The sequence below is a fragment of the Protobothrops mucrosquamatus genome, unplaced genomic scaffold (genome assembly GCF_001527695.2).
Source record: "Protobothrops mucrosquamatus isolate PMUCROS unplaced genomic scaffold, P.Mucros_1.0 scaffold3701, whole genome shotgun sequence".
NCBI classification, from domain to species: domain Eukaryota; kingdom Metazoa; phylum Chordata; class Lepidosauria; order Squamata; family Viperidae; genus Protobothrops; species Protobothrops mucrosquamatus.
Window position 1 is genome coordinate 16,169 of NW_015389656.1, and position 22,695 is coordinate 38,863.

General features: G+C 37.9%; 3 protein-coding genes across 3 annotated transcripts; 2 read left to right on the forward strand and 1 right to left on the reverse strand.

Moving 5' to 3' along the window:
* Window positions 1-2,014: 2,014 nt before the first annotated feature.
* Window positions 2,015-2,950, reverse strand: LOC107298075 (olfactory receptor 13H1-like). The gene has a single exon (XM_029286448.1). It carries the CDS (start codon window positions 2,948-2,950, stop codon window positions 2,015-2,017), a length of 936 nt encoding a protein of 311 aa, XP_029142281.1.
* A 6,874-nt stretch (window positions 2,951-9,824) lies between these two features.
* Window positions 9,825-12,712, forward strand: LOC107298076 (olfactory receptor 13H1-like). The gene is made up of 2 exons (XM_015827439.1): window positions 9,825-9,931; window positions 11,755-12,712. The coding sequence occupies exons 1-2, from the start codon at window positions 9,825-9,827 to the stop codon at window positions 12,710-12,712; spliced, it is 1,065 nt and encodes a 354-aa protein (XP_015682925.1).
* Window positions 12,713-20,295: 7,583 nt separating this feature from the next.
* LOC107298077 (olfactory receptor 13H1-like) lies at window positions 20,296-21,228 on the forward strand. The gene has a single exon (XM_015827440.1). It carries the CDS (start codon window positions 20,296-20,298, stop codon window positions 21,226-21,228), a length of 933 nt encoding a protein of 310 aa, XP_015682926.1.
* Window positions 21,229-22,695: the final 1,467 nt, after the last annotated feature.

The following is a 22,695-nucleotide window of genomic DNA, read 5'->3' on the forward strand; positions in this document are numbered from 1 at the left end:
TGTCTTGTTTTACATGGGTTGATTGTTTTTATTTGTTTGCAGTTGGTTCTGTAAAATATTTTATTTGTAGGTTTTATTGTACACCACTCTGTGTGAAATGGATGGCCAAATAAATTTGTCCAAACAAACAAACAAACAAACAAACAAACAAACAATTATTGATCTAATGATAAATGCATAATGCTATGTGAACTCACCACCTTTGCCATGTATCCTGGATAAGCCAGAACAATCCTGGGTTTCAACAGGTCTTCTTGCCCAGAAATCATCTTTACATTTAACTAAAGCTGTAGCTGCCTGCCAGGGATGAAAGACGGGAAGTGAGACTCAAAAAATGCAAGCTGTATCTTAAATTGCATCTCGTGTTTTTTGAGGGGACCAATTTCTTTTATAAAATGTAAGTCTATGCTCAAATGCTATGTAGGGTAACATGGCTCTTCTTTTCCATTTTACGTTATAATGTCTACAATAGAGGAGCAGAAACAGCAGGGAAAATGTTTGGGAGAGATTGGTTAGTCCCAAAGATTGCATGAATAAAGCTCTAATAAATCAGAACAACATATCCACATTAAGAAGCAGACACATATATAACATGCAGAAGTAATTCAAAATTTATTTAACAGGATGGTGGTATGAACACAAAGTATGAGATACAATCAGTAGTTTCCCTTTAAAGCAGTGCATCAACCAAGCTGTTCCTCTGTATTTAATTACATAGTGGCTGTTTATTAAATAAACAAAGAAATATTTCTGCATTTATATTCTATTTTAATTCAATCTTACTTAGGTATACTGCTTAGAATTTTTTCTTATCTCCTTAAGACCTCTGTGACTTTTTAAGAAATAATGTTCCATGTAATAAAAATTCTTTAGAAACCGCATACTTCTTTCTACTTTTTTTTTCCAGATCTCTTATTTTTACGGACCCTTTCTAAGAAAGAAAATGCCCAGTTACCTCTTTACTTGCATCGGGATCAGAATCATAGGACACTTTTCCTTGGTCAGACAATAACTGAAGTTGCTGGGGTGGGGGGCAGATATTAAACTAGTAACAATATACTATCCTTGTCGCTGTATTATATATATACATGTATATGCGTATAAATATACACACATACACATATACAAATATAAACATTAATACAGTGAATAAACAGTAATAGAAGCAAAGGACAAAGAAGGAAAGGAGGAAAGAGAAAAGAAAAAGTGGAAAAAGAGAGAAACAAAATAAATAGAGGCTTCCACTTTCTTCTGCCGCAAATATAAGTACAACTACAATATTAACTATGAATACAGAAAAACTCACTTATTTCTATTATCCATTTTTTTCCAATCATCAAAAGCACAAATCACGAGTGCACTTTTTTTCTGTTTCATGCAAAAGATCTAGCAGAGGTTTCTAGGCAGTTAAAGAGATATTGTTTTTTCTCTAATCAAAGATTAATTTAGCCACCTCTACAAGTTCCATCACCTTCACCAGCCATTCTTCCTTTGTGGGAAGGATCAATCCTTCCCCCTTTGAGTTTATAATGGTATTGTTGCAGTTATTATACATAAAAACAAGATTCCATGATTTTTTTTTTAGTTGCCTGTATTAATCCCAAAAGAAACATGTCTGGTTTTATTTGTACTTTAATCTTTAAGATCTTCTGTGATTAATCCAGATGCACCCAGTTTCTTGAAGTTTGATCTTGTACTGATCTTATCTATTCTTTTTCTGGAAATATTGTATCATAATTATAGGATGATATTTTATATTTTTTCCCCATGCTTAAAACCATATTGATCATGAGTATACCTGTAATATTAAATTATGCACAGTAGCATTCAGCTCAATTCTTCAATGATTTCATACTCATCAGCCTTAGCTAGCATGGACAAAGGGAGATAGAGGTGATGTATGACAATACTTGGAGAACAACACTTCACAAGGTCCTCAATTATAGAATTAGAAAACCATTTATATAAAAAAGACTTGCTTGTGGAAGATCTATCAACCTGGTTCCTGGGTGGTTTAGTCCTCTACTTTCTTCCCAGCCAGTCTGCAGAAGGCTCCCTTCACATCCCTGTTCCTCAGGCTGTAAATGATGGGGTTTAACATGGGGATCACAACTCCATAAAAGACTGCCACCACTTTTTCCCTATCAGAGAACGTCTTGGCTTGAGGCCTTAAATACATGGCCAAGATGGTGCCATAATATATGCTCACTACTGTGAGATGAGATCCACAGGTGGACAAGGCTTTGCTCCGACCTTGGGCCGAATGGATACGCAAAATAGTGAATCCAATACGGCCATAGGTCACCAGGATAAAGAAGAAGGGGAATGCTAGGGTAAAGACACTGGTTATCATCATGGTAATTCCATTAGCATGGGTGTCAGAGCAAGCCAGTTTCAAAACTGCCTGCAGTTCACACTTGAAATGATTCACCACATTTGGTCCACACAAAGTTGCCTGCATGGTGAAAAAGGGTATAATAGTCAAAAGGAAGGCACTGACCCACACACTCACAGCCAGCTGGATGCATAAATTGCGACTCATGATCTGGTTGTAGCGCAGAGGATAACATATTGCCACAAAACGGTCATATGCCATCACAGCTAACAAAAGACACTCCACCACAGCTAAAATGAGAGCACTACACATCTGAGCAAAACATCTGCCCCATGGGATAGTAGGTCTGTCCATAAAGCAGTGGACCAGCATCTGTGGGACAGAGGTGGTAATATAGCTGATGTCAATAAAGGAGAGGTTGCTGAGGAAAAAATACATGGGTGTGTGGAGGTGAGAATCTATGACAATCAGCACCAATATGAGGCCATTGCCGGCTACAGCAATGAGATAGATAACCAAGAAGAGGACAAACAATCCAGCACGAACTTTGAAGTTTTTAGAGAGCCCAACAAGCACAAATTCGGTCACTGTGGTTGCATTTCCCCATTTTTCCATGTCACCTGTAAGAGTGAAATCAGTTTTCAGAACATGATAAAATGAGTGGACTTCTGATTAAATGATGAACACAAACAGGGGTTTATAAGAATGGAAGAGCTGCTTTTAAGAGAAGAAGCTAACTTTGGGAAGCTATGATTCAGAGAAAAATATGATAGGGAGGGAAGAATTGGACATGCAATCCTTCTAGAGACTTTCTCCCTCCATTCAAATCTTTCTGAAATATTTTTTCTTGCTCTTTTTAAAATAAAAGCTCATGCTTTTTTAATTTCACAACACTTTGACTTTTGTGTTTAAGAAGACCCCCCCCCCCAGTTAATTGGAAGAAGGCAAAATGGTATCAAGCAACTATCATCCATGTGTGGACCAGCTGAGATTTCCCTAAAGTTTTAGCAGTGCCACCAGATCTCTTTAAATTGCGCTTCCAAAACCATATTTTTCAATACTGTATGGTAAAATTATTTAAAACATAGCAAAGAACCATGGTACTTAGTGCAATTTAAATAAAATAGACAAATCTATTTTATTTCTTTCCTTTAGTTTATTCATTTGCCTTATTTACAGTGATTCATTCATATACTATTTCATTGTAGGATATATAAACCTCTAAGAAAATCTCCATAAGTTGCATTATTTTCACCTTGTTGAATTTTAGAATTTTAGAATCACAAATAAAATCTCTTTTTCACATTCCTTTTTCCCCAAGATTTAATGAATTCCAAAAAGGTCTCACATACCTCTTATAATTAATCTTGTTGATCAATAGGTAGTTTCTTATTTTGGTATTTTCCTTGCTTTATCCTGATAACCTAAATGCCCTAAAGGCAGACTTACAAAACAAATATTAATAAAGCAAATACAATGGAAGTATTAATATAATAATAATATACCACTAAGATAATAACACTTTGGGGATCAATTTTGAATTATAAAATCCTGGGGAGGTGGAACACAAAACTCTTTTTACAATTTTTTCCCTTTAACATTAGCAGTTTTCTTGCTATATATTTTAAACTTTTATTTCTTAATATATATTCCAAAATTCAAGAGATTCAATTCCTAAATCAATAACAACTCTGAAAATTGTCTTAATGAACACCTGTTAACTTACCACTAATATAGAAAAAAGTAAACATCAAAAAAGAAATGCTCTTAATATCTACTTCATTACTCTTCTCTGATTCATATAATTATTTTAAAAAATTTTCAGCATACATTACTACCTTTCAGAAAGTCCTTCCAGCATGATATAATATATCCTGAAAATGATAGGTTTTTGTACAGATTCTATCTACCAAGTATTATCTACTGACATCATCTGGGAAAAGATCAGCTCACTGTAGTAATTTACACTTCAGATAAAAGTTGTCACTTTGTTCCTCAAACATTTATACTGTCTCTGGAGATTTTTAAATTCATGACATTATATCTGAAGATGTGAACTGTCTTTGGGGATTTGGATGGCTGACCTTCAGAGATTCTTCAGAGATTCTTCACCAAAGAGAGCACAGAGCAAACTTACAAGCATATACATCAACATTTTGTATCTGGGTTTACTCAGTACAAGAGTTATCCTACTTGGAATAATGGATTAAAGATAATAGTGTTACAGTCAAAGCTATCTTGAGGTACCAAATTGGTGAAAGCTAAAAAGTACAAGATACTGATATCAAACATAGAAGATTGTGGCATCAAAACACTGCTTTTGCCTGTTGTGTTTACCTAGAAAATAGAATTAACACCCAAAATTGCAGCTGCAATTGCAAGCAAAATTATAAAACCAATTAGAAAGTTTTCAATGAACCTTCAAGAAAAAAACAATAAGGCTAATGAATTGTACAAGATACAGTAGGTGCACTTTTTCCAATAATTTTATTTTATGAAAAAGAATAATCCCACATCACTCAGCAACACATACATTCATTTCTCTGTTAAAATACCAATCTTGCCAATCTCCCAGCGGGTCAAGGCAAAATGCATAGATATGCATCAATTACACCTTCACAACAACCTTGGCAAGTGTGTTTAACTAAGATTATTTTTCCTTTAAGAAAGAAACTGCATAGTACATTGTCATTTATCCTAAGTAAAAAAAAATCAAGGAGATTTGATTGAGGAATTCTGGGAGTTGAAGTCCACACATCTTAAACTTGCCAAGTTTGAAAAACTCGGATCTATAGCAGCCAAAAATCAGAAGGCATCTGGGAACACTTTTTCAGATTAACATATTTTACTAAAAAGGATAAGTTTTCACAAACTATAGCTTTGTCTAACAAATATTATTGAAAGGGTTATTCAATATAATAACCGCTTAGCCACTTACATACATGCATACATACATACATACATACATACATACATACATACATACATACGTATGTATGTACATTTTTCTCACATAAATGGGGATACATGGAGAAAAATGAAATAATGGTCATGATGAAATCATAGTGCAGAAGCTGATCATTAGATTTATGTATATTGTCCACTTTAAAACTACATTAGAGGTGGCTACAGAGGGTCATAAGCCATGACAGCCAGCAAAAGAAACTCAGGTCCTAACGTACACACACAAAATAGTAATATTAGTTTGCCCATAACACTAGCACAGTAGAATGACTGGCCTATTTGTGAAGCAGTGTGCCAGTTCCTGGGTGACCATTGGTGGTGATACAGCAGATGTTGAGGGAAAGGTTGCTGAGGAAATATAGTGAGTATAGAACCATAGGTCTTCTAGTCCAAACTCCTGCTCTAGTCAGGAGTCCTTATAACACCCCAGACAAATGTTCATCCAATCTATTCTTGAAAACCTCCAGTAATGGAGCAGCCACAGCTCTGGAAGGCAAGCTGTTTCATTGGTTAATTGGTCTCACTGTCAAGGAATTCCTCCTTAGTTCCAAGTTGGATCTCCCTCTGATGAGCTTCCACTCATTGCTTCTTGTCCTGCCCTCAGGTGCTATAGAGAATAATTTATCCCCCTCTTCCCTGTGACAGTTCTTCAAATATTAGAAAATGGTTATCATATCACCCTTAATCTTTTTTCTTAGGCTAAACATTCCTAGTTCCATTAGCCATTCATCATATGATTTATCCTCCAAACACTTTATCCCCTTTGTTTCTTTTCTCTGCATTCTTTCTAGAGCCTCAGCATCTTTTTTTGTGTCATGCTGATGAGAACTGGATGCAGTATTCCAAGTGTGGCCTCTTTAGTGCAGTATAGAGTGGTACTATCACTTTCCATGCTCTTGATGCCTAGGAATGCATTGGCTTTTTTGGTAGCTGCAGCACACTGTTGACTCATACTTAAGCAGTGGTCCACCAGTACTCCTATATTCCTCTCATAGGCACTACTATTGAGCCAGATACTGCATATTCTATACCAGTGGTGGCGAAGCTATGGCATGCATCCCAGAGGCGGCACTCGGAGCCCTCTCTGTGGGCACACGCACCGTTGCCCCAGCCCTGCCTCCTCCCATGGTCCCCTCCTCACCAGCAGCTCCCCCAGAGGAGAGTCGCCCCCGGGTGCAGCACACACAAAGCAGCGCAGCCAAGGACATGGTAGCTGGGTAGTGGGGACAAGACTCTACCCTTGCGCCCTGACATGCACAGATGATGTTGTGGGGCATGGGTGGAGGGCGTGGCCGCCATGGTGCTGCTGGGCTGCCTGGGTGATCTGTGGCGGGCCATGGCGGTGATGGGTGGCCCAGCAGGCAGGGCGGGGAGGGGACAGGGTGGGCTGGTGGTTTTTGGGCACTCAATCTCTAAAAGGTTCGCCATCACTGTTCTATACCTATGTATTTGGTTTTTCTTACCTAAGTGCAGGAGCTTACTTTTCTCACCACTGAATTGCATCTTGTTGGAAAGGGCTCATTCCTCATGTCTGTCAAGATCCTTCTGAATCTTGAGTCTATCTTCTAAAGTGTTAGCAATTCTCCCTCACATGGTGTCATCTGCAAATTTAGTGATTGTCCCTTCAATCCCCTCCTCTAGCTCATTTATGAAGATGTTGAAGAACTCTGAGCCCAAGACAGAACCTTGAGGTACCGCAATAAACCAGTACAATCACCATGTAAGACTAGGAAAGCATTGTAGCCTGAACTTCAAATCAACTGAACAAATCCACAAGCACAGTTTAGTTATATTGTTATTCTATCTTATGGTATTTTGAATAATAGAAAATCACATTAAGATTGCACTCTGTTGTAGTTACAGTTCTCATCTGTTCAAAGTTGCCCTAAGAATTTTGTTAGGAATTTAAGGTTGGGGGTAACATACGAAAGGTAAAACAAGTAATTCATATTAATACTGTTTCTATTAAAAATCAAAATAAGTATTTTTCTGAAATGTTGGTACAATTGCAAATAAAAAGAAAAAAATGTACCAAAATGCCGATATCAGTAGGGTGTACGTTTAGTTCTTTAATTGCATTATAGTTCACAAGTAGGAGGAGTACCTCAAAACAAAAAATAAGACTTATTAGATCTTTAGAAAGATTTTTTTCACAGAGTAAAGAATAGATTTTATGGAAACATTTAAATTAATAAGCATACAGAAACTTCATGCAAGAATACCATGTTGTTGCTTTGATTCCATTGAGACCATATCCCATGATTACAATTAGTTGAAGCAAAACAATATTAGTCATGTTAACTTCTTTAGAACTTGAAAAATAAAATAAAATCAAATCAATATGACTACAAACTCATTAAAGGCCATTCAGTAGCCTAGCTCACACTTAAGCCAAGTTAATATTTATTATCTTTTTCTTTGAATTATACTTGGTCAAACCAGGGTTTAGTGTAAAGTGGGAATCATAAATAATCCTGTTGTTTCCCATGTACTACCAGTAATGTATAAATCAATTATAGGCAATCCTTGTTAAGTGACTACAACAAGGCCCAGCAACTTGATCATTAAGTGAAGAAGTCACTAAGTGAACCTGTGACTGCACTTAGGATCTTACTTCATCTTTTCTTTGCTCAACAAACCTGTCACTGTTGTAACGACACTGATGTAACTGTAAGTGTAGTTGCTAAATGAGGCAGTCACTAAAGAAAGACTACCAGTACTAAAAACTACATCAGCTACTACTATAGCAGTATATGCATATTCAGGAAACAGAATGGTCATAATCAAATCTTATTGTGTGGTGAGATTATTGCAAAGAGACTTGTCCCGTTCTTAGTAGTTTTTCCTCAAGACTAGGAAAGCTGTTGTCTATTACATCTGGCTGCTTCACAGCTATTTTATGTTATTTATAGTTTTGCTTTCTGTTTTTTATTTTTGTTATGTTTATAATAAAGCATATAATATGCAGCAAACATAGCTAATATTCTTTCTCTTCCTATTTCCCCCAAAACAACTCTGTGAGGTGAGTTGGGCTGAGAGAGACTGATGGTCCCAGAGTCTCCCAGCCATCTTTCATGCCTAAGGTGGAACTACCACAAAACTCCCAATCTCCTGGCTGTCTTTTATTTTAATTGTTAGCTGCCTGGAGCAATGTATTCGAGATGACTGGGTACATAAATTTAATAAATAAGTAAATGGTCATCCTCAAATGCAATCTTTCTACAAACTTTCTCAAGAAGAAAACTGGGGGCAGGTCAAAAACCATCTAAAACTGGTTGATGTAATAATAGTTTATTGAGGAGGAGACACACCACCCCCTCCTTTATGAAAAGAGGGACAACACCCACACTGAATAATGAATTAACCACTGCTTTAACCAAGTAGGAAGGACAAGGACCTAATGAGTTAATCATAGCACTAACACTGCCAAAGAACCTCTTTATTTTTTTGAGACTCAGAGTCTCAAACTCTTCCCAATAGGGCAAAATTCTTCCTCAGTCAATTCTGTAAGACTTCCACAGCCAGAGTCAAACTGAGTGATTTAATCCAGTGCTGTACCATTTGTTAGCCAGTAGACTCCACTTCTGCTGCCTATCGTGCCTTAAACAGGTCCATTGTAAACCTCCCCTGCTGCGATTTTCAGCACATCAGTCCAGCTGCTGCCACTGCCAACCAACTGCTATGCCAGCCATCTCTCCTAGGAGACTATCAAGGCTTGCTACTCTGTGTCTCTGGTACCCTGGGCTTCATAGCCCTTGATGTTCCTACTCACTACTAGCAAGGGACTGCCTAGCAGATGCCAACTCTTCATTATCTGTTGCTTTTTCTCGGTCATTTCTGCATTTATTTGCTCCTGACATAGCTCCAGATCTCTCATCACCTCTGCTCAAATTTTGCAGCCACAACAGGCCACCTACAACTGTTGCTCATTACATACCCCATTTTTTATTGCCTCTGATTTTTCCAACTATCAGTGTCTCCAAAGGTCATCAACAGGCATGACCAACACGGTCTCTGTACTGTCTCTTCCTTGTCCAGTATTGATTCCGCTTAAAATTCTGTTAAGCAGAATTCTATTATAATGATATATACGTAGAGAGATTTGTAAGGCATTTTTAACTGTGAATTATACCCATCTCAATGCTGCTAATGCATATGAAAACAGAGGTGTTTGTAAAGACAACAAATAGGCCTTCTGCCTTAAAAGCAAAGTGTATGTGATTTTCCACAGAGTTCATTTAGAATCCAGTCCTTGAATCAGTTCTGGGCCAGCCAGTCTTACTATAGGTGGACCATCAGCAGTAACGGAACTTGTCAGCAATCAGGGAGTAGCTGGGAGCAAAATTGTTATCTTTTCTAACTACAAATGTGGAGAGCTTTTTTGACTAGGGATGAAGAACAGATCATATAACTTTTTTTCCCCGTGAACCTATTTTTGAAAACATCTGCTATAATAAGCATGAACACCTCACCTTACTTTTCCCATTCATAATGTATTTCATTTGTGACTGACACTTCTGCCCAAATGCCAATGCTTTTATCCTCTGCCAGCATTTTGAAGCAAAGGGAGATTTCTGATCCAGATCTGTTTGTATTGACTTTTGGATTCAACATCCTTTGTGTAGTGGTAAGGTAAAGTAAGAGCTGATGATGCTACCTGGATTTATTTTCTGAAATGTTCCAAGTAGCTGAGATTGCTCTCTCTCTCTCTCTCTCTCTCTCTCTCTCTCTCCTCTTCCTCCATCATTCTCTCTGTATCTGCCTGCCTGCCTCTGCCCCCCCCTCTGTGTGTCTCTGTGTGTGATTAGGCATTGGGGCTGTGTGTAGAATAGATAGCTTTGAGTCTCCCATAGATCACCTTGTGCATTGTAGAAAGTAAAATAACCCCCTTCTGTTTTTATTGTACATGTTTTCCATCTAAAAGGGATGGATTGGGGTTCCTGATATTGGATTTATTTGACTGTTGTATAATACAATAGGTTGTGCCTGACATGTCCTTTTCTGATTCAGGAGAGCTCTATTATATTCTGGATTCATTTTTCCCCTTTGTCCTCAGAATGGAGGGACAAGACTTTCCTGTCACCTGTGATATCTTTTTCCAGTAATATAGATTTGCAATTTAACTATTTCTATAGTGTTTGTTTTTTTTAAATAGAAGTTGAGTGTCAAAGTATATGCAGTCATTTGCAATCAAAAATTTCAATAAAGCATTACACACACTGTCCAAATGCATATAAATTGTGGGAATTGTGCTTATTCTGTAATTTTCTGAAAATGTGGATTTAAAAAGGAAAATTTACAATCCCTAAATTTTAATAAAACTGGGAAAGTTTCAAACTAAGTTGAAAGGCTGAACAAAAGTTGCAATTGGTCATTTCCATTCTGTAAGATTTTTGTGAGTAATTTCTCTGTTTTACATCACATAAAGTTGTTACAAGAAAGAAAAAAAATAAATTAGACTTAAACATTGCTAATTCTATGCTGTTTTGAGATAATTGAAATGACTGGACTGAAATTCCAGACACAGGTAGATATATATATGATATATCTAATTGAACATACTTGTTGACAGTCTGCGTTGATTCCTTCACTATTATTCTTTTCATAAAAATCTTATTTGTTTTTTCATTAAAATTTTCTAACTTTCAAAAGGCATGAATGTTTTTGAAGCACCTAGAACTAAGGAGAAATTTCCTGACAGTTAGAACAATTAATCAATGGAATCACTTGCCTCCAGAAGTTGTGGATGCTCTGACACTGGAGGTATTTAAGAAGAGACTGGACAACCATTTGTCTGAAATGTTATAGTTTCCTGCATGAGCAGGGGGTAGGACTAGAAGACCTCCAAGATCCCGTCCAACTCTGTTATTCTGTTAAAATGTAAACAGTCTTAAGGACTCTTAAGGACAAGAAAATAATACTATTGAACAATATTTAAAGTAGCATTCAGTAGGTTATCACCTATTTAAGGCTTACTTTTTTTCTGGAATTGCTAAATATTGAATTAATATTTTGAAACTTGATATGCAGAATGATCCTGATGAATTATAATTCATAGCCCAAATATGCTATTAAAAAAAGGAGGAGGGGGATAAGTAAGGAAAAATTATTACCTAATTTGGGAGCTTAGCTTTTCCACTAAATATAGCACCATATAATTGTTCAGATTTGTCTTAATAAGCAGAATTGTCTATCTTCATTTACTGCTTGAATGTAAGACCAATTGAAACTGAAATGCTGAATTTCACCAGTTTTATTAATCAACACACCATCAATTTCTATTGAGTAAAGTAGGATTTCTTTCAGGGGTTGAAATTAAGTCTTATATAGAGGATCTTATTAGACATATCCATCATAGGAGTCAACTTGTTTTACTCCCTCTCATGTATTAACAGAAATATCTAACCTCTTCTTTAACCTGCCACTTCTAACAATTTATTCCTTCTTCCATGCAGGAAAGAAGAGGTATATAATATTGTTATGGCATCTACCAATGAAACAGTAGTAACAGAATTCATCTTAATTGGATTATCTGACCAACCCAGAGCCCAGATTATCTTCTTTTGGCTCCTGTTGATTGTGTACCTTGTTAGTCTTCTTGGCAATGGCCTCATCATCACATTAATTATTGTGGACCTCCAACTTCATACTCCTATGTATTTTTTTATTTGTGTCCTCTCCTTGATAGACTTCATTCTCATCAACAATGTAGTTCCTGAGGTTCTCATCAACTGCTTCATTTACAGGCCCACTATTACGTTCTCCAGATGTTTGTCTCAAATGTATCTGGGTCTATTACTTGTCTCCACAGAGTGTGTTGTCCTTGCTGTCATGGCTTATGATCGTTTTGCAGCTATATGCAAACCCTTACACTACATGCAGATCATGAGTTGGAGATTATGTATTTGTCTGATGGCTATGTCTGTAGGCTTTCCTTCCCTGACAACCCTTACCAATGCACTATTGCGACCCACTAATTTTTGTGGTCAATATGTCATCAATCATTTTGTATGTGAATTGCAGTCTTTCCTTAAACTGGCTTGCTCTGACACACAGATTAGTGAGATCTTCATGCAAATTGTCACCTTCACTCTTGTAATCCCACCATTTGGCTTCATAGCCATGACTTATGGGAAAATAGGTCATGCTGTATTGCGTATCCATTCATCCCATGATCGCAGGAAGGCCTTCTCTACATGTAGCTCCCATCTTGCTGTAGTCAGTGTGTTTTATGGGACAATTATGATCATGTACTTGATGCCTCAAGGAAAAACTACTTCTGACAAGGAAAAGATCCTATCTGTAGTCTATGGAGCTCTGACTCCTATGCTGAATCCTATAATTTATAGCCTGAAAAACAAGGATGTGAAGGGAGCTTTTTGGAAACTGATCAGACAAAAGATGACAGGATAGATTGAAGGCCCCTGTATTATACAATGCAGAAGCAATAGCATTTACCAACTGTTTGTAAAGATTATTTCCTTCCACCTTCTTTGTATGGTCATTTCAAGCAAGATACACTTCCTAATAGGAATCGGGTCTAATTAAAAATGTGTGTGTTCCTCATGTGTGTTAGAGAAAGATTTGTGACAATCAGACATCAACAATTTTCTTAGGCTAAAAGCCATTCTCTCCATCATAGGCAAAATAGATATCAGATGACTGTGGTAATTGTTTCCTGTTCATGAGTACTGCAAAACTGATGTTGAAGAATTGTGTCCTTGAACTAGGCTTTTCTCGATGATTTTGGATCTGTTTCAGTTTTTTGTTGGAGGTGGAAGACATTTTCTCTTAGTTATCAGCAACACCATAAATGGTCTAATAGTGGAGATGATTAAACAGATTGATATAAACCATATGAACTGTTAAACAGACTGGTGAACCATGAAGTTAGGAAACTAATTGTGATCAGTCAGAGATGTCATCAAAGATCTTCATTCTAGAATATTTATTATCCCAATTAATTATTTCTGAACACATTTTTTTCATGAAATAGAAATGGAAAATAACAGCAAACAAATTGACCTTGTATATACCATGAGATGCATCTGATTGGAAAGGACAGGAAATAGTTAACTCTACCTCTTCCACCCAGAACCAAGGCCTTAGACATTGATCTCTGGAGGAGGAACACCTCCCTCTTTACTCATCCTGGGTTGAATCCATATTAGAATTATACATACATGTTCACACCTTTACTAATCCTAAAACTTAATAAGTAAATATACAATACATTCCCACAGTAAATGACTTGAGCAATAAAAAAGCATCTGACAAAACAGGAAAGGACTATAATACTAACCACCATCCCTAATACCTGCTAGGTATTGTCAAGCCATTTCCTACATTCTGTGACTTGAATGATATCTTACAGTAAGGTTAAGAACTGCAGGATTGAGTTCCTAGAGGCAGCCTCTGTTGAAGTAAATTTATCAACCTGGTAATGTCCATAAATCTAGTTGCCTCATTCTGAACTGCTACTGTGTAATTTGTCTTCCAGCAATATACTCAACTGCTACTCAAACCAATGACCATTTTAATAAACAATGTGACATATGCCCGGTGGATTGTACATAGTACGTAGTATCAGAGCATTTCCACCTACAAGATGCACAAAGTGATAATTGCTGAATTTACATGAAAACATGTCAGGCTATCTTAAATAAACTCAAAGAAACATACTGGGGTTTTAATATTCTACAATTGTTGATAAATCCCTGTAATTGATCTTATATGTAGCCTGCATCTACATATTCAATCTGTCAACCTCTCCCTTCCCTCCTGCCTCATTCCAAGTGCTAAGCTTTGATGTCACTTCTGTCCGGAAAACACTGCAGAAAGTTAACATTCAGAAAGCAGCAGGCCCAGATAACATCCCTGGACGTGTCCTCAGGGAATGCGCAGAGGAGGTGGCTTGTGTTCTCACAGATATTTTCAATCTCTCATTGCAGCAGGCAGTGGTCCCATCGTGTTTTAAGACGGCCACCATCTTGCCAGTGCCAAAAAAGTCCACAATTACAGGCCTCAATGACTACCACCCGGTTGCACTGACATCCACCATTATGAAATGCTTTGAGAAGCTGATAAAGGACATTATTGTATCTAGCCTCCCGCCAGCATTCGACCGGCTTCAGTTTGCCTACTGACCATCTGAGCTTGAAGCACTTAGAGGAAAGAAATACGTGCATTTGTTGTTTGTTGACTTCAGTTCGGCGTTTAACACAATAATTCCCCAGCATCTAGTAGACAAACTGGGACTTTTAGGCTTAAACACTCCTTTATGCAACTGGATTCTTGTTTTTCTTACCAACAGGCCCCAATATGTGCGAGTTGGAACAAATACTTCTAATACCATTTTCTTGAACACAGGTTCTCCTCAGGGCTGTGTCTTGAGTCTGCTGCTGTTCACCCTGTTGACCCATGACTGTTATGCTAGGTTTGCCACCAACCATATTGTGAAGTTCGCAGATGATACAACAGTAGTGGGCCTTATTCAGGATGACAAGGTGGAAGCTTACTGCAAGGAGGTTGAGGGGTTGGTGAACTGGTGTAAGGAAAACAACCTAGTTTTAAATATTGGAAAAACCAAAGAGATCATTGTCGATTTCAGAAAAGGCAGGCACAGCCACACTTCTCTGTGCATTAATGATTCACCTGTGGAGATGGTTACCAGCATCAAATTCCTGGGTGTGCAGCTAACAAGTAGGCTGGCTTGGTCGCTCAACAGTGAGAAACTGGTGAAGTGGGGTCAGCAGCGCCTGCATTTTCTCATTGCATGAGAAAATCACATCTTCCTTCCCCTGTCCTGACCACTTTCTACAGGGGGACAATCGAGAGCATTCTGTCATACAGCATCATAGTCTGGTTTGGAAGCATCACTGCTTCAGACAGGAAGGCGGGGCAGAGAGTGATCAGAATGGCCGAAAAGATCATTGGCAGTTCCCTCCCTCCCATCTGGGACATAGCACAGAAGTGCTGCTTGAGCAGGATCCGTAAGATTATCTGGGACACTACACATCCTCTTCATGAGATGTTTTCCTTGTTACCTTCTGGGAGGAGGCTTCGTGGTATCCGCAGCAGAACATCCAGATTCAGCCATAGTTTCATTCCATACAGCATTAACCTTGTGAACTCTCAAGCTTCCTCCTTCCATTATATATTCAAGATGGACAGAATTTAATATTTATTTGCTATGTATATGTAGGGGAGTGGGTCTATACATATGTTGTACATAGTATGTTTAGGTGTGTGTCATGTATGTGTTTCACTTTGAGAGCGGGCAACTAAATTTCATTTTTGATGTGTGCCGTTGTGCCCACAGTAAAAAAAAAAGACAATAAAGGTTATCTTGCCTTGCCTTGCCTTATCTGTTTTATTAAACATATCATAATTGTTTAATCTGCAACACAATTAATTACAGGTAGTCCTTGACTTATGACTGCTTGTTCAGTGAGCATTTAAAATTATGGCAATGAACATTATGACCCCTGCCCAAAGTTACAGCCTCTGCAGCACCCTCACATTCACATAAACAAAATTCTGGCTCTTGGCAATCTGCCCATTCTTACAACCGCAGGAATGTTGCAGTGATTTCTCCCTACCCATCTACCCCCATCCCTGCAAGCCTTGGACCAGCTTCCCATCCTCTTCTTCATTCCTGTCATAGATCAGTCACTTACCTTTTTGATAGATCTTTGGGAAGTAGCCACTCCGCTGCACAGCCTTCCTATACCATAGAGGTAGTGTGGCATTATCTTGGAGGTAGGCACCATTTTAGGAGTGGCCATTATGAATTCTAGACACTCTGGGACAGCATCCTACAGCCTTCAGGGAGGCTGAGGAGTGAAGTGGACTGCTCTCCTTGTCAAACATGATATCTACCCTATCTATCTCATCTATTCATTTGTCACCCCACCTTGCTGTTGTATGACTCTGAACAGCTTACAATCTGATAAAACTATACTATAAAATAAAAAAACCTGTAAACACTAAATACATTAAAATTAACAAGTGATAGTTAAAATAGCATGGGGTGTACCATAGAATAGAGGTGAGACCTTTCATTTAATCCAGTAACTACCTCCAGGATGATGTGCCCCTATCCGGGCAGAGCCAGATTTTAAGGCTTTTATGGAGGGCTAAGAGGGCAGGGGCATGTACATCCAGAGGGTGGGAGCCATGGTAGAAAAGGCTCTTTTCCTGAATTCCCCCCAACTGAAAGTCCTTGGCCGATAGGATCCACCGCATGCCTCTTCTGCCAGTGCAAGGGGTGTGGGGTGATCCCATTGGAAGGAGATGGTTCCTCAGATAACCTGGACCCATTTCTTTTGATAGACAAAGACAGAGAAAAATGTGTATGTCATGGTTCTGACAGATGAAATTCTTCAAAAGAACTTCGAGGCATTGTTTACCTTAAAGAATATTTTATTCGAGAAACAAAGTATTGGCACTACATAGTCGAAACCAAAAACTAAATTCCCCTCCTCTGAATACAAAGTATCAAAACACAATTCCCTCCTCCAATAAATAAACAGTCATAAATCATATTCCCCAATTAGCTTGAAGCTCAGGCTTTCTCCCCAGCTCTCCAGCCTGGCCAAAACTCTATCAACTCTGGGCCCAATGACCTTGGATTCCCACGGCTGAGTTATTATCATTATGACTAGCTGGACTCTTATCCATGTTCCCCCTCCCAGCATCAACTAACTCTAAAAGCCATAGAGAAAAATGGCTGCATTTCCATCTGTTGTCAAAGCAAGAACATCCGATGTTAGCAGCGTTGACTGATATGCATGGCTTACTCACTTATATACAAGGCATTTTCCCAAGGATGAATTAACTTGTAAAACATTTAAATGTTTAAATGAATGTTAAAACATTGAGTATGTTTCAAATAAGAGCCCAGGCAGGTTTAAGAACAGTTCATCCTTCTGAGCAGGGAAATACTGTAAAGTAAACCCTCAGTTCAATGGAGCTTGCTCTGTCAGAAATGTATAGGGAATATAAAACACATATCAAAGTCTTGGAAGTGTGAAAAGGAAGACAGGACCTTATATTATACAGTATATGGTAGGCCTGTCAAGAAGCAAAGACATTTTGGGCACAAATCCATACAAAAATACAAGATTATTCTATGCGCAAAGACAAAAGAGTAATGAAATGCCCATAGTTAAAAAAAAAGGATTATAAAATTGATAAAGTTTGCGGAAATGGCAAAGCTAACAGTTTGATCAGGGAAAATACTTTTTTTTTTGAAGAATTAGAAAATCTATATATACTTTTTTTCAACAAAGCCTGAATTATGATTTATGGTTTTGGGAACTAAAAAGAGCTAAAAGGGAAGAGAATTAGTAAATAAGAAAAAAGTGGAGGATAAACAGTAAAATGGTAATTTCATATAGAAAGAAGGGCAGAAATCATAATTCTATATCTCCTTCTCCTCCTCCTCCTCCTTCCTTTGGTTCTTTAAACTTTCATTGTATTTAAAATTCTAATAATACATTTCAGTGGACCTTGCCAAAGAAGGAAGAGAAAACTGGAATGTTTATTCATGCCAAACTTTGGTTCTGTGTCCTATGCCTATCACATGGCTACCTGCAGATACAAGGTAAACGGGGCCAGTTTTGCACAGTTCCTAAAGTTCAGGAAAGTGCACAATAGCAAGTAAACTTGGAGAGTAAAGAGATTCCTCATGGAGTTCAATTAGAGTCCAGTCCTTAAATCACTTCTGGGCCAACCCTTCTTACTCCAGGTGGATCATCAGCAGTAACAGTGCTTGTGACTCACTAAGGAATAGCTGGGATCAAAATAATCATCTCCTTTTTCTAGAAATGCAGAGAGCTTTTGTTGGGGCAGAAATGAAGAATGGATCACGTAAGTACTTTTTTTCCATGAACCTATTTTCAAAATATCTGCTATAGTGAACATCAATATCTGTATTTTTTTTCCATAGGTAGTGCTTTTCCTTTACAACTGATATTGTTGCTCAGCAAACATATTTGTATATCAGTCCTTCTCCTTCAAAAGTAATTTGGACTAAATTGCAAATATTACAGAAGAGCTGAATCTTATCTCAGGTCACCTTTGCTGAAACTCATATTAGGTAAATGATTCCACATTTGCAACAGAAGTATGAAAGCTTGCTACTGCAAACCTATACCCGAGTGTAAGCCCCATATTGTTGAATATAAGAGGTTTTTTTCTAACTAAATGAGTTTTTATGATTTCAGCATAATTGCAAGTTTGGCTTGCATTTTATTAAGTTTTGAATATCATTTATTTATAAACATTCTGTTTATACCTTTTGGCAAACGTTCCCTAAGAAGAAACCACTTGGAACTGAGGACAGGCAATAACTTAACAGAAGCCAGGGACAAGGCTACCCAATTTCTTTATAAACAAATAACCAGACTGCAACAGGTTCTTTTCCAACCCTGGAAAGGTGACATCCTCCACACTAGCCTAAAGACAGCAGGTAAGCTTAGGAAGAGGAGGCAGCCCACATATTGCAAAGAAATACAGTCCTGTCCACAATACATTAACTCAGTTCATGAATTTCTCATCAGACTTTTTGCACCACCTAAGAGTCAAACTGAGTGGACCAAACCACAGGTCTTCTCTGCCAAACTCTTCAGATTTGGGAAGAAGTTTTTAGATCTATGACATTTGTGTATCAATTTTTTAATTTGTTGGGAAAAAAAGGTAAGACCAGAATTGAGATCCAGAATTGTGGTCTGAAAGAATAGCAGCAGGGCCCCCTTTTCAGAGTAAATGGTTCTCTACAGATTGTAGAAATAGTCATATCAATATGTAATATGTCACGGTGGCCAGGCTAATGCAGGATGCTTCGAATCACTCCTCACTTCCCTTCATATATTTTACAAAGTGAGAGCATCCCTCTGTCTGACTCCAGTGTAGATTTTTTTCATGGAAGAATGAATATTAAGTTGATTGCATAATATTTATCCTTGCAATATTCTACAGGATAGGAACCACCCACATTTGCATCCACTAAATTCCATGACAGAATGATTTTTAGCCTCCGTTCAACTCACAGAAATTGTGATTTATTTATCACTATCACATTAGCACACATTCATCACTTCAAAACCTTTAAAACGATTAAACCAGTGTTCTCTTGAAATGTATGGTAAATGTGTATCATAGATGACCTCTGTTAAGGCATCAACCTAGTGTCCAGTTTCATGGGTCTGTAAAGCCTAAGACAATAACTATCAGTGGGTGAAGTCCGGCTCATGGATGTGTCCATGAACATTTGTCACCAGTTTTCTCTGGTTTATTTTAATCACACCCCAGTCCATCCTCCAGCTCAGTGATTTTTCAGATGTCTCCTATCCAAATACTATCAAGATCTGCCTATCTTATGTTCTCAATCCAACCCAGACTGAGCCTGAGCTATGTTCTCAGAATATATTACTCTCTTACTACTCTTCAGAATTGTTCTAATTGTTCTAATTAGCTAAAACCCAAGAGTTGGTCAGACTGGAATATTGACCTGGACTGGAGTTTTACTTACTTGTATTGATCAATAGATCTACAGCTTTACTGAACAACTTAGAATATTTTACCCAGATCCTAAGTAAACCCTATATCCAACATGTATTGTATTATATGCATCCATTGTACTCACTAGTTTCTTTAACACAGAGATATCCCCACCCACAAATATGCACAGCATTATCTAATATGTACTACAAATACATATATTGCATATCTTCATCCTGGTTTTAGAATTTTCTTTTTGTTTGTTTAGAGTATTGTATCAATGAAAAACAGTTTATATATAACAAGCATACTTTATCTTCATTGTGAATAATGGGGAGTTTAATGGCATATTTATTTGGAATCACTGAATAAAAAGGAAAAGATAAAGAAAATGCCCTCCACTTTTAGAGATTATCAATTAATTTCTTCTACGGTCACCTGTAAAAAGTGTTCATTTTTCCCCACAGGAGACAGAAATATCTAATGCTACTATGGCATCAACAAATGAAACAGTAGCAGCAGTATTCATCTTAATTGGATTATCTAACCAGCCTAGAGCCCAGGTTATCTTCTTTTGCTTCCTGATGATGGCATACCTCATTAGTTTTGTTGGCAATGGTCTCATCATCACATTAATTATTATGGACTCCCAGCTTCATACTCCTATGTATTTTTTTATTTGTGTCCTCTCCTTGATAGACTTCATTCTTATCAACAATGTACTTCCCGAGGTTCTCATCAACTGCTTCATTTACAGGGCCACTATTACATTCTCCAGATGTTTGTCTCAAATGTATCTGGGTCTGCTGCTTGTTTCAACAGAGTGTGTTCTCCTTGCAGTCATGGCATATGACCGCTTTGCAGCTATATGCCAGCCCTTGCATTATGTGCAGGTCATGAGTTGGCGATTATGCAGTTCCCTGATAGCAATATCCGTGACCCTTGCTTTCATGTTTACCTTGATCAATGGGCTTTTGCAGCCCACTGACTTCTGTGGCCATCACATAATCAACCATTTTGCCTGTGAACTACAATCTTTTGTCAAACTGGGTTGTTCCAACTCACATATCAGTGAGATCTTGATGAATGTTTCCAGCCTCTTTCTCTTAATCCCTCCCTTTGGCTTCATAGTTGTGACATATGGTCGCATAGGCCGGGCTGTAATGCACCTTCGCTCAAGTCAGAGTTACAAAAAGGCCTTTTCCACTTGTAGCTCACACCTTGCTGTTGTCAGCGTCTTTTACGGGACAATCATCATAATGTACATGGTTCCGGAAAGAGAGTCAGTTTCTGACAAGGGAAAGATCCTATCTATAGTCTATGGAGCTCTGACTCCTATGCTGAATCCTGTAATTTACAGCCTGAGAAACAGGGATGTGAAGGGAGCTTTTTGGAAACTGGTTGGAAAAAAGATATCAGATTAAATCAGTGTTCATCTCTGTGTATTATCCTGTAGCTGGCAGTTATTCATAACTATTTATTGTAGATAGTAAAAATTAGCTTTTCCCCATTATCACTGAATGATGTTTCAACCATGGTACAGTACCCTATACAGATCTCATATCTGGCTGAAAACAGTGAAATCTCCCCTCTCAAAAATCTCCCCATTTTTGTAGTTGAGAGTGGGGTCTTCTGCCTATTTACTGTATATATAGTAGCTTGCTCTACCAGTTTTGGTTGGGATTTGGTTTCTTTCTTGGTGATTCCTTGATTAAAGCATTGTAAATCTAATGAAGTTCCAGACAGTACCTGTTTTGACATCTGATGCACCATTTAAACAATTATGGAATTATACAGTATATCTAAATTTGAGTGGCAGGGGAAAAATCCCGCAAGTTAAATATAAAGTGCTACAAGATGCAAAGAAAAGAGGAGGATTGGGTTTAGCTGATTTGTTGCTGTATTTTGCAGCTTGCTGTTTGATTTGGATGAGAGATATTGCTGAGAAATAGAATGTTTGTAGAGTAAGAGGGATATGACCTGAAATGTGAGTGACATGGATATTTGTTAAACAACAAAGTCAAAGTTAATGTAGATTTTAAAAATTATTCTACTAGACGTGCCATATTGAGAATATGGAATACATAGAATTCCAGGTTGTGCCCGAAAACTTCTATGTGGCTCTCAGCACAAGAAGCATTTTATAAATGAGAAATAATAAGCAAACACAAATGGCTGCTTTATGGAAGTTAGAGGGTAGAGGCCTACCAAACGTCAGAGGGAAGAGTGTTCCATATGGCAGGGCCTGCCATGGAAAAAGAACACTTTCTAGATTCCATAATGTGGTAATGCTTAAGGACTAGGAATGTGCCTACCTATCTAACCTGGTAGGAGAGATGGGTAAATCTCCTTAGTGGAAAATGGTCCTTCAGATAACCTGGCCCTGTGCCAGTACAGCTTGTGCAACCTAGGGGCCCCCATCACTATGCACATTACATCATTCTTATATACTTTACATTGTCATACTTGGTGGCCTAAGTGATATTATTGCTGCCCTCTCATGGTCCTGGAAGCTGTGAAGGTTTGTATTCTGTCCCACACAGAATAAGCTGCTGGATTCCGCTGAGACAGACAGTTAGCTCGGTGGAATAAGCCAAACAAATGTCACTTTTATTTCCAGGAATCCTCAAACATCAACTCACATTTATGCAGAAGTTCATCCAGAATATAGACAGCAATACAGACTCATTTCACTGGTAAATTGACAATGGATTTCCCTTCTTCTTCTGCATACAAATCACATGTTGGCACAGAGCTTCCGAGCCATGGGGCTGGAAGCCATGCGATGATGATACAAAAAGGCACAAAGCCAAGAAGTACAGTCATAAACTTTGAAACTCCTCCCACATAACATTAACTAACAGCTAGGCTACATTACCCATAAGCCATCC